We start from the raw sequence: 13,559 nt of genomic DNA on the forward strand, positions 1-13,559 counted from the left end.
CACCTGCGGTGTGGGTGCGAATTGCATGCGATGTCTCAGATCACACTAGTCTGAACCTAGGCTCAGGGTTGATTGATTAACAAGTGTTGATTAAAAATAATGATTTTTGTGTGTCTTTCTGCTGTTATTATCACCATGGGTTACAGATCATTACTTACAAAAAATGCAGAGAAAGTATTTTGGATAACTAACATGTATGATATCTGCCATATTATCCAACTGCCAACAAGTTTAGTAAGATAGATATCTCTATTGTCATATTCAAAGAGCAGTGCTCATGCACAATGCAGCATTATCCCAAGAAGAACATGTATCTAGCAAGAAACAATGGAAGCCAATTATACACTAGTGAATGTTCTTAATTATTAATGTATAATTATAATAATTTCAGATACAAATTTAGAAGTGTAAAATAGGATCCTATAATTATTATAAGACATTAGCATGATTCCTGACATCATATGCTGTGCTTTTAAATTAATGAATAGCAGAATTTTTTAAATTTTTTTTTATGATGACATTTAAATCTGGTTTTATTTCATTTGGTTTGCTTCTTTATACACATTTCTGTTTTATTACTTTTATAAGTTCACATTGTGGTACAAGTAGTTTGTTATAAGTTTCAACTACAGCTGACATTTAACCTTGCTCTTTGCTCAGAAGAAATGGAGGGGACAGGCATGGGCATCATTTCACCATAATCCTCAGTAGCATAGACTATGCTGTCATTAGATATATCTCTTTTCTGGCTGGGTAGAAGTATCCAGTTGTAACATTGAATTAGAGAAAAATCAAGTATGAAAACCCCTTTGGTTAGATAGAGTTAACCTTTCCCCGTCGTGTGACACCACAAAAGCTTCATCTCGGCGTTGTCTCCTCCAATCACTTCAGCCTTGGAATATTGCCAGTAGATTATTTTTCTGTGTATTTGACCTGTTTGAACATATTTTAAATAAAATAACAACCATGTTGTACCAGAAAAGGTTGCCTGGTGTAAACAATCACAATTTATTACCTAAATGTGTTTCCCATTGTATGGGTGTAATGTTTCTGTTGGTGCTGTACTAATGATTGGCTGTATAAGTACAGATATTTTATTGGTGAAATCAATCTTGGATTATGAAATTATTTTTGGTCTTATGTAGACATGAATGATACTGCCTATTTTTTACAGCCAGCATTACTCATATTGCTTTTAATTGTGATTTTTTTTTTACTGGAAATGTATTTTACATACAATTATAATGTGTCTAATAACTACAAAATTAGACACACTATAAGTGTATTGTTTCTATTTTGTTATATGTGTTAATGTATTTACAAATGGCCTTGAGCCATTCATTGGCAACAATTATAGTAAATACAGTTAAATACATTTGTATGACCTTCATTTGTGTAGAAATACATTGAATACCACAGTATACCATACTAGAAACTCCAAGAAGCATACCTTTTTTCTATATATATTTATTGCAAGAAAAGATACAGTAACATGTCGTCTGCGTACAAAGATGCTCGCTCTTCTAAAGTACAGTTTATAATACCTTTAAGGAGAGGGGAAACCCTGAGGAGTTCTGCTAGTGGTACAATTATTAGGGAAAATAGTAAGGGCAACAGAGGACACCCCTACCTTTTGTTCCTTTGGATAGTATAGGGAGCAAATATGCAGCCCTTATACAAGCCTGCGGGCTAGTATATAGAATTCTAATCCAGGAGATAAAGGTTTCACCAAAACCAAATTTCTGCAAGAATTTGAACAGGTAGGGCCATTCAATTGAGTCAAACGCATTTTGCATGTCCAGTGCTAAGAGCACTCTGGCGATATCAGAGGAACTGAGATCCTGCAAGATAGTAAATAATGTCCACAATTTATAGAAGTAAATCTACTTGGTATGAAACCAGTTTGGTCAGATTTAATTAGCTTAGACACAATTTAATTCAATTGGGATGCTAAAGCCTCGTACACACGATCGGATTGTTGGCCAACAAAACCGTGGACTTTTGTCCGAAGGGCGTTGGTCCAAACTTGTCTTGCATACACACGGCCACACAATTGTTGGCCAACAAATATGAACGTAGTGATGTACTCTTTAGCACCACCCTCTTTAGCGCCACCCTTTGGGCTCCTTCTGCTAATTTTGTGTTAGTAGAAGTTTGGTGAGTGTTGATTTGTACTTTTCATTTTGTGCTTTTCATTTTGTGCTTTTCACTTTGTGCTTTTCATTTCGCGCTTTTCATTTCACGCTTTTCAGTTTGCACTTTTCAGTTTCTGAATGGCCATTCGTCAACCAGCCATGTTGCAGAATCAGAGGAGATAACGTGTTATTTATTATTGGCCTTGGAGTTATTGCTTTGACATTATTTTTGTGGTTGAATAATGATTTGATTTGGTATATTTTCTATATTTTTGGATGCATAGAATGCACTTTTTGGTTAAGTTCTGTTGGCAGATAGCATGTCTAATTTTATTTGTTTTCTTTTTTTAATGCCCAATAAAAAAATTGTGGAGAATAATACTTGGCTATGTGCTTTACTTCAAATGACAGTTTGGGAGTAGGCAGTTACATTTAAAAAAAAATACAATGTAAAATTGACAAGGGACACCAACATAGTTGTATCTTTGATCTTAAAAACTATAGGATAATGGTGTTGTGGTAACTTGCCCAAATAAAAAAAAAGCATAACAATATTATTCTTGATATCACTAGAAAAAAAAGCCTTTGAAAATTTGTTAGCAATAACTCCATCAGAATCACCAGCAAAGCAGCTTCATTATTATCCCTTTAAAGAAGAAGAGAACTGTGTGCTGCATTTCAAGATTTCATAATTTGCCACGTCACGAGTGTTAATTCTCTATTACGAACGCTAGTTTACAAGACTGACCGCTTCTGTCTCGTCCTTGCTTCCGAGCATGCGTGTTTGTACTTTGGACTTTTGTCTGATGAACTTGTGTACACACGCTTGGGAAATCTGACAACACACATTTGTCAGCAGTAAATTTGATAAGCTGCTAGCCAACATTTGTTGACGGAAAGTCCGACAACAATTGTTTGATAAGCAATAAGCCGCATACACACGGTCGGATTTATCACCAACAGCCTGTCATCGAACATTTCCCATCGGAAAGTCCAATCCTGAGTACACGGCTTAAGCGTTTGGAAAGAATCTTGAGATCTCTATAGATCAGGGAAATCGGGCGAAAGAACTTACAGTAATGCAGGTACTTATTCGGATTGGGCATTAGGACGATAAGGGCTTCTTCCATATTGGTGGGCAGGAATTTTACCTCCAAAATATACTTATATAGAGACAATAAGTGGAGAAGCACATAATCCTTATGTTCCAGGTACCACTCAATAGGTGTACCATCCGGGCCTGGCATTTAATGCTTGGAAAAATTGCCTCAATGTGCAGTCAAGCTCATCAAGAGTTATTGGGCCATCTGAATATTTTTTGTTCTCTGCCAAAAGAGACAGGAATGTTATAGTATGTAGATACCCCTGTAGACCCTCTGTGATATAGTGTGCCCGAGAGCTATACAGATCATTATAAAACTGCTGAAATGCATCCATGATGCGATCAGTGGACTCCTGCAGGCACCCAGTTTCATCTAAAATTCTGGGAATGGTAAAGGGTCTGTGGAACGGCTTGGCCAAAAAAGCCAACAGTCTGCCATTTCTATCCCCCTGTTCAAAGATATGTTGAACGGAGTACAGTCATTTCTTTTGGGTCTTGTTGGTAAGAGCTATAGCGCATGATTATTCACCATATATCCACTGTTGATAATTAGAGTTGGAAGGATCAGCAACATATTATGCCTCAAGATCAGAGACCCTTTGAGACAAGGTGGATAAGCTTGAATCATTGGTCCTCTTAAGTTCTCGTACACGTGTGATATAAGAGCCCTGCATAACAGCTTTAAAAGCATCCCAGCTAACCCCTACTGGGACGTCCTGACCATTTTCCTGCCAGTATGACTTCATATCATCTTTACACTCGTATGACACCATGGGGTCAACTAAACAGAAGGGGCTCATACACCAAGTGTGCAGACCTGACAGGTGTTATTTGAAGTTGCAGCTCCAAGGGAGCATGGTCAGAGATGGTTTTAGGTAAGTAACAGACTTTAGGCACTTTGGTCAGAGATTCAGGTTGTGTGAAACGCATAACTAAGCAGAAAAGGGTCTTGTGGGACAGGAGAACTCATGCCGTTAAGGGTGTTTCCACACCTCCACCCAGCCATAGCTTTCCGCCCAGTCCCTCAAAGAGGTGGTCACAGTATCATAACCCCTCATTCTATCATGGTCTATGGAAAGCACATTATTAAAGTCCCCAGCAATGAGAATTGTCCCAATTTGGTAGTGCAGGGCAATAGATGGTTTAGGTCAAACGGAAGCAGCATATAAACATTCACCAGTGTATAATGGGTGTCAAGATGTTTTAAAAGAACAGTGAGATCCCTCAGGGTCAGAGACCACCGCCTTAATCTGTACTGTCACAGCTCTAGTGATCAGAATCAAAACTTATCTAGAGTATATAGAGTAGGTTACATGAAATATGTGGAATATAGATGGATGTTTCAGGGACATTACTCATGTGCAATAGAACATGAGTCAGTCAACAGGCCAAAAAAGAGGATAAGGGAGGCACAGCAGTAAGAGGGACCAACCAAAGAAATGTGGCTGGCCGAGAGTAACAGTGAAATAAGGCAGCATACATAGAGGTGAGTAGTTTAAATGATGTTAGAGAATGTTCAGTTCACACTATCCAACCAGTAAAAGGTGTCTGCTGGAGAAGTAAAGAATTGCACTATATTTGAATATCTTAAATATTTGATTGTTTACTGTTCATTTGCTGTTCACACAAGGCGAGCGTTTATATCTATTTAGTTATATATTTTTATATGTCTGCACTTAAAAGGGTGACTGCCTTGATATAGGTTTACAACTGATTGGAGCCCTCTTTTTTTCTTTGACTGCTGAAAATGATATTTAGTTTATTTGCAAAATGTATAGGGTTAATTTTATGTGTTTACATTCAGTATATTATCATGCTTTATGATTAATTTGTTATTTGTAATTAAAATTTCAACTCAAGTTTACCATCTTGGCAACTGATTTACCTAATTAAAAAAAATGCCACAGTCCTAAAATGTTACCTTATTGGGCCACAGGACAGATCAATGCGATAAGTTTTATTATTGTTGTTTATCTTAAAACACCGGGAGGGTTTATTTAATAAGATTTGTAGGATTTAGTGGAGTTTGAATAAATGTACTATGGAGATTAATTGTTTGTGTTATTTATTCTTATTACAAAAAGGCTCATTAAAGCTGATCATAAATGAGTCAGTTTTTTTGTTCAATCAGCCTCAGAATATACTGTTTAATGCTTCTGGCTATAGCCAGCAGCGTTGATCAAGCGGAGAAAATCCAACAGGGCAGTTGTAAAGAAGTTGATTGGTAGATTGACTTCTGTAAATCCTCCCTGCCCATACATATATTAAAAAAGGAACCTTTTCTATTACTTTATTATAGGGTTTGGAATATCCAGACTTTTTTTTTCAAATGTTTGCTTCATGGAATTAGAGATTTGAGTAAAAACAGGTTTAGTATGTGTGTATTACTAAAAGGATCAGCACATACTGTATTTAAAATAGATTTTCTCTTAGTTATGTGCACTACCAGAACCTTCCTTCTCTTAAATAGCATTAGTAAAAATGTAAAATGCATTAGTAGAAAAAAAAGCCCATCATATTATGTAGCGTTACAAGTGGCTCTGATGAAACATGAATATGATCTAGAAAATTAAATGTAGTACCACCTTGAAGAAAAATACAGCTTAGTTGGCTATAACATACACTATACTAATGCCCTACAAAGTAAACTCTGTACTTGTAACCCAGCAAATTAATTTAAATATCAATTAACCAAACAGGAAAGGAATATGTATATATTTAAGTCATGTGACATACCCTTCCTGCAGAGTGAAATATTCTAGCCTTAAGTGTGTGTGAAGTGTAAATTGTGTACCCCACTGATGTTGATCTCCTTAATTTTCTCCAGGACTTTCTTGGTCAGATGTTTTGCACTTTGGGTGAAATAGTTGGATCTCAAGGAAGTCATCTCGAGAAGCCTGTAACGTATGTATTATATCCGATTTTTTTTTTTTTTTTCCATAAAATAGTTCCCTGTGAAATTAGGCTTTTGGCTATTGATTTGTATTCAATTGCGTGATTGTGTTTTTTATTTTGTTTTGTTTTTTTTTACTAAAGAATATGGTTTATCTAGATAGAAATATCTTAGCGGCGGTGAAAAAGCAAATGCAGTTTTCAGTTTTTTTTCAAGATATTGAAATGTACCTGTAGTAGGTTCACAAAATGCTTTAGTGGCAGATATTACTAAATATCGCTACAGTAATCCCTTTTAGAAAGTTGATATTCAGAAATGATGCGCTTTTGGTGCCCAATCATCAAACCCTGCATTACAGGAATGTTCTTGTTTTCATGGTGCTTGGTAGAGGCAGATGGTAGCACCATTAAGAAGCACTAAATATCTTCATATGAAGTATAAGTGAAAGGCTTCACATCCAGGATAATATAATAAAACTAGGGCAAAAGTGTAGCTACCCACCATTGAGCCAGATCTCTTCGTTTTAATTTTAAAATCTTTGCGTGGACCTAAATGTCTTTGCTAAAATCAGCTTCTATGGTTTCTTGTCTGGGCATTCACTAAGAACAATTGCTGATGCTACAGCGCCTTAATAAAGTTTTCATACCCCTTTAAATTTAAAATTTTTTGGCATGTTACAACCAAAAACGTAAATGTATTTTATTGGGATTGTTTGTGATAGACCAACACAAAGTGGCACATAATTGTGAAGTAAAAGGAAAATGATAAATGGTTTTCAAATTTTTTTTACAAATAAATATGTTAAAAGCATTGCGTGCATTTGTTTTCAGCCCCCCTGAGTCAATACTTTGTAGAACCACCTTTCGCTGCAATTACAGCTGCAAGTCTTTTCGGGTATGTCTCTACCAGCTTTGCACATTTAGAGAGTGACATGTTTTCCCATTCTTCTATGCAAAATAGCTCAAGCTCTGTCAGATTGGATGGAGAGCGTCTGTGAACAGTAATTTTCAAGTCTTGCCACAGATGGATTTCGGTCTGGACTTTAACTGGGCCATTCTAACACATGAATATGCTTTGATCTAAACCATTCCATTGTAGCTCTGGCTGTATGTTTAGGGTCATTGTCCTGCTGGAAGATGAACCTCCGCCCCAGCTTCAAGTTTTTTGCAGACAGGTTTACTTCTTAGATTTCCATGTATGGCTCCATCCATCTTCCCATCAACTCTGACCAGCTTCCCTGCCCCTGGTGAAGAATAGCATCCCCACAACATGATGCTGCCACCACCACGATTCACAGTGGGGATGGTGTGTTCAGGCAATGTGCAGTGTTTTCCAACACACATAGCATTTTGCTTTCAGGCCAAAAAGTTCAATTTTGGTCTCATCTGACCAGAGCGCCTTCTTCCACATGTTTGCGGTGTCCCCCTCATGGCTTCTCACAAACTGCAAATGGGACTTCTTATGGCTTTCTTTCAACAATGGTTTTCTTCTTCCATAAAGGCCAGATTTGTGGAGTGCATGACTAATAGTTGTCCTGTGGACAGATTCTCCCACCTGAGCTGTGGATCTCTGCAGCTCCTCCAGAGTTACCACAGCCCTTTTGGCTGCTTCTCTGATTAATGCTTTTCTTGCCCAGACTGTCAGCTTAGGTGGGCAGCCATGTCTTGGTAGGTTTGCAGTTGTGCCATACTCTTTCCATTTTCAGATCATGGATTGAACAGTGCTCCATGAGATATTCAAAGCTTGGAATATTTTTTTTATAACCTAACCCTGCTTTGAACTTCTCCACAGCTTTATCCCTGGCCTGTCTGGTGTGTTCCTTGGCCTTCGTGATGCTGTTTGTTCACTAAGGTTCTGAGGGCTTCGCAGAACAGCTATATTTATACTGAGAACTCTATTTACCATTTAGGTGACTTCAGAAGGCAATTGGTTCCACTAGATCTTAGTTAGGGGTATCAGAGTAAAGGTGGCTGAATACCAATGGACGCCACACTTTTCAGATATTTATTTGTAAAAAAATTAGAAAACCATTTATCATTTTCCTTTCACTTAACAATTATGTGCCACTTTGTGTTGGTCTATCACATAAAATCCCAATAAAATACATTTAACTTTTTTGGTTGTAAGATGACAAAATGTGGAAAATGTCAAGGGGTGTGAATACTTTTTCAAGGCACTGTATGTGTAATATAAGCAAGGAGAGGAAAGTCTGGAATTAGCCCAAAACCATCACAAATTATAATAAATGATCAAAATATTAAATTATTAAATATATGATGTTTTACGTAAAAAAAAAAAAAAAGAATGGTATAATAGTCCATAAAAGTTCATATGAATGGCCAATGTGAAGGGATGTTAATATGGGATCCACAAGCAGGGCTGCGTTCCAGGGAACTGAAAACAGGCTCCAGAATCTGAAGGAAAACACAAGGGAAAAAGGCGCCTCTGGGTGTAGTATAAAACCATTTATTAAAAAACCAAAGTGCAAACAATTCACATTTGGATGATTATAAAAAAGCATCTGGTTGATAAGAAGGATGATCCATCTTAGGGCAGTTCGTCAGGTAGTCACAATACTCTCAGCTGCTGTGCCAGCATGTGGCTCGTAATAGACCGCTGAAGCCGGCTGCGGTGGTGTGGATTGAAAATGAGGCCAGGAACGCAGATGGATGACAGGCGCGGGATTGTGACGTCACTGGTGAGCTCATTTTTAATAAATGGTTTTATACTACACCCAGAGGCACCTTTTTCCCTTATGTGTAATATAAGACCTGAGGATAACAAACACCAAGAACTTAGAAGCTGAATTTATCATAGTGAAGAGGTAATTTTGAGGGGGGCACACTTCGGAATTCGGAAGCTCTGTGGCTGATATAACATTATTTTACAGTCATTGAATAAAGCCAATCCAGACAAGATGTTTCTTGGGTAGGTATTTCTCTAGAGCATTCTTCGTGTTTGGATCCTTAGTGGTTCTTCTGTTCACTTTCAGGGTGAATAACTGTTTTCAAAATCTAATGATATCAATCCTGTTAGCAACCCTTCTTATTTTACTTGACAGTTTATTGTATCTGCCTTACTGTAACGTGTCATAGAAATTAATCTGTGTGTGTTTAACCTGCTTTTCTTGGCATCATCCCCAAACTCCATGTGTAGGAAACCTAATTAGCTCTTAAACAAATCTGCTGCTACTTTCCAGTTGAATCACAGACGTTATTATGTTTTGCCATGAAGTATGCTGTCTAAAAGCAGTTTCTTCAGTAAATGCTTAAGCATTTGAAAGCACTTGTCACAAATGAAAGGGAATATTGATGACGCCACCCCTGTTTTAGCTTTTTCATTGCATAGATTTTGTATAAAGTGGAGTTTTTTCAAAGTACTGTATTTTAAATTGACCATTGTGCAACCATGTGTAAATGTTTTCCTGATCTAGTAGCGGTGGATTACTACACTTGACAAATCCATATTGCTGTTTGTACCCCTTTATTGAAAAAAAACCCATTATACATTAATAAAGTATATATGAACCCAGTCACTAAAATCTCATAAAAGTTATTTAAAGCCTAAGTATACCTAAATAAAAAAAACAAATAAGCACATAAGAGACATTACTTACATTCAGTGTAATGTGTCTTCTGTGCTTTTGTCTGCTAGTTCAGTAGTAGTATTTTTCCCCTGATGCTCTCCACCCCCGCAGTTGTAATCTCTAGTGTGGCAGGCATTAATAGTATTGAGGAGCTGACACAGGCACTCATCAAGTGTGCCTGACTATGCCCGCCCTTTCCGCCCAGCTCCTCCATTCATAGAACCTGTACTACAGCTTTTATAAATAAAAATCAATTTATGAATGGAGGAAAGGTGGATGATTTAAAGGTCAGCTTCCTCCATTCATATATCATGTTTCATTTCTAGAAGCTGTTGTATGTCTTCTGTTAATGGAAAAGTTCATCAGAAAGGGCAGGCATAGTCAGACACTCTTGATGAGTGCCCGTGACAGCTCCTCAGTTCTAAAAACCCCCACTGTATTAGAAGATTATGTTGGGGGAGGTGGGGGGCCGGAAGAAAAATTACTACTGAACCAAGAGACAGAAGCACAAGGGGCACATCACACTGAAGGTAAGTAATTGTGCTTATTTAGATTTTTTAATTTTTAAGTAAACTTAGCCATGATCCTGGCATATATAAAAAAAAAAACTAACTTTAAATCAAAAAATTAATTAAATCAAAGCACCCCTGTCCCTACGTGTTCACAAGCAAATGTGAACACGCACATAGATCCCACACCCATATGAATGAATGGTGATTGCATCAAATGTGTGAAGTATTGCCGCAAACATCAGAGTGAGTGCTATAATTCTAGCACCAGAGCTCTTGTTTAACTCTGAAATGGTAAGCTGTAAAGGTGTTTAAAGCGTTCCATTTGAAGATGTTTGAGTACTTTAGTGTGTCTCCATTTCATGGATGGGCCTAATTTTAAATTTTGACATGTATGGTATCTCTTTACTCAGTGCAACATAATTTTTTATATGTTACCAAAAAATGGGGTATCGTATTGTGTTTGTGTGCACAAAAATGCATTTAAGTGTATTTGTTTGTGAAAATTTGCATTTGATAAAGGGCTGTGCAATTATCGTGTGTCATAAGAAATTGCAATAGCGACCATTTTTTTTTCCAATGCCTCTGGATGCCCCAAAATACATATATATTGATTACCGGCAACTTTTGTTTAAAAACAGTGTTAAGATCTTGGAGAGATTATGTTCCACATACTATCACTTTAATATTTTAACCTCTAGTACAATTTTTCCTCCATATAACAACTTTAAAGATACTATCAATTATTATAAATGTTTTGTTTGCAATCTACACCAGTTAAGTATGTACATACACTGTAATAATTGAGGTATCCAGATCATGTTTATCAGATTGGATCTGACTTTATAGACAATTACATCACAAATTATACTGTGCCCGGAATTTAACAATAAGTGGATCCAAATTTAATACAGTGTATATCTGAGGATTTATAGAAGATATTAATCCTAAATATTTAACATCAAAATAAATGTGGAAAAGCTGAGTAAATGGGATTTCGGTTCATCAGCAGAAAGCAATACAGACTTACCCCAAATTATTAATAATCCTGATAATTGACCAAAGTTAGAAATTATAGTTATCGCATTGTATCGCCTAAAAACAAACTTGTGACTTGTTTGGTGAGGATTGAGAATATTATGTATTAAAGCAATCACTTGGTTTGTTAACATTTAGCTATTCATTGGCTAGTAATACACTGAGCTCAAAAGATGCATGTAAAGGGTCTTATTTTAGAAAGTGTTTCCAATGCTCTTTTTAGCTCTTCCAAAGTAAAAGGTGAATCTAGGTAATCTATATCCCCAGTGCCAAAACTGTCAGTGTTATCTTTTCTGAATAGTTACTTAGTTGTTCTTCATGTGCTTTTAGAGGCATAACCATTGCTATATTACAATCTTATGAACCTGTGGTATAATTTCAGAAGCACTAACTGATAAATATATCCATACCACAAAGTAGCATCTGTTTGAGAGAAGCACAACATTTTTTTTCTCCTTTAGGGTGTATTATGCACCCTAACTCTTGTATTAACTTGTCAAAAGAAGAGGGACTAGGAGACTGCCACCCTGAGGATGATGTCTATCCATTTCAGACATTATAAGGTTTTTAAAGTCTCCTACTACAGTAAAAAACTCATTATGCTTATCTGAATAAATATTAGAAAGTTTCATCACCTGGTGTGGGAATATAAATATTACCATTTATAAACTCTATGCAAAGCAATGAATCATGTATAAATACATATTTACCTTTTGAATTTAATCTTTTTCTGAATACAGTTGAATAAAAGTGAAGAAAAGAAGCAATGTGTACCCTGATTATAATTAAACCTTTGCAGATACCTCTCTGTATCTGACAAGCCAAAAAAAATAAAAAATAAAAATAAACACAAACACTTAAATAGAAAAACACTGAATTTGTGATTTAGTCCCTCTAACAGAGTATATATTATATCTACTCTACGCATTCTGTACTCCCAAGTCCTGAAAAAAACAATGGGGTTGATTTACAAAAAATGCAAATAGATTGGGCACTTTGCAAGTGCAGTTGCACTCATTCTCCCCAGAGCTTAGAAAATGTGGTGATGCTTTACTTTGTAAAGAATACCCAGCCAGCTGCAAGGAAAATAAAAAAGGAAACAACATTTTTGCTTGCACGTGATTGGATGATGGGAATCAGCAGAGCTTCGGCACATTCACTGAGCTCTGGGGAAAAGACTGCAACGACACTTGTAATGTGCACATTGACGAAGAAAATGAAGAAAATGTATTTGAAAACAAAAAAAACCCTTACAGCTGCTGTAACACTCACGGTGATTCACCACACCAATTGAACAATTATTTCCTTATAGTGCAGTGCTGTATGAAAAACCTTTTTTAATAATCCACTTTTATATATTCAAAAGAATGATTGATATCCCAGTGAAATCAGTCCATATGTGTATAACATCTATTGAAAAAATAGTTCATTTATTACAGTGTATAAAACAATCCACCGCTGTGCTTATCCGTCCTCACTGAGATCAATACTTGTGAATCCTTCACCAGCCAAATTGCCTGCTCACCTCACAGATAAGTAAAAAACTATGAGACCCAGGTTTTAATGCCTAGGGGGCTCAATGTAGATTTCGACCTAAACTGTTTCATTTTTAACTGCTTCAGCCCCGGAAGATTTTACCCCCTTCCTGACCAGAGCACTTTTTCCGATTTGGCACTGCGTCGCTTTAACTGACAATTGCGCAGTTGTGCAACGTTGCACCCAAACAAAATTGACATCCTTTTTTTTCCCACAAATAGAGCTTTCTTTTGGTGGTATTTGATCACCTCTGCGGTTTTTATTTTTTGCACTATAAACAAAAAAAATAGCGTAAATTTTGAAAAAAACATTATTTTTTACTTTTTGCTATAATATCCCCCAAAAATATATAAAAAACAATTTTTTCCTCAGTTTAGGCAGATATGTATTCTTCTACATATTTTTGGTAAAAAAAAATGCAATAAGCGTATATTGATTGGTTTGCGCAAAAGTTATAGCGTCTACAATATAGGGGATAGTTTTATGGCATTTTTATTATTAATTTTTTTTTTTACTAGTAATGGCCGTGATCTGCGATTTTTATTGGGACTGTGACATTATGGCGGACACATCGGACAATTTTGACACATTTTTGGGACCATTGGCATTAATACAGTGATCAATGCTATAAAAATGCATTGATTACTGTAAAAATGTCACTGGCAGTGAAGGGGTTAACACTAGGGGGCAATCAAGGGGTAAATGTGTTCCCTAGTGTGTGTGTTCTAACTGAAGGGGGGAGGGGACTGTGTAGGGGAGA

The 13,559-nt window shown here is 36.5% G+C and overlaps 1 protein-coding gene across 1 annotated transcript in view; it reads left to right on the forward strand.

Moving 5' to 3' along the window:
- CPNE8 (copine 8) overlaps nt 1–13,559 on the forward strand; it is a 442,845-nt gene that overhangs the window by 254,474 nt on the left and 174,812 nt on the right. Inside the window, exon 6 of the mRNA XM_073619694.1 lies at nt 6,065–6,141. Coding sequence (XP_073475795.1) covers nt 6,065–6,141 — 77 coding nt within the window. The remainder of the gene's footprint in view (nt 1–6,064; nt 6,142–13,559) is intronic.

Source organism: Aquarana catesbeiana, linkage group LG03, assembly GCF_042186555.1.
Source record: "Aquarana catesbeiana isolate 2022-GZ linkage group LG03, ASM4218655v1, whole genome shotgun sequence".
In the NCBI taxonomy this organism is placed as follows: Eukaryota; Metazoa; Chordata; class Amphibia; order Anura; family Ranidae; genus Aquarana; species Aquarana catesbeiana.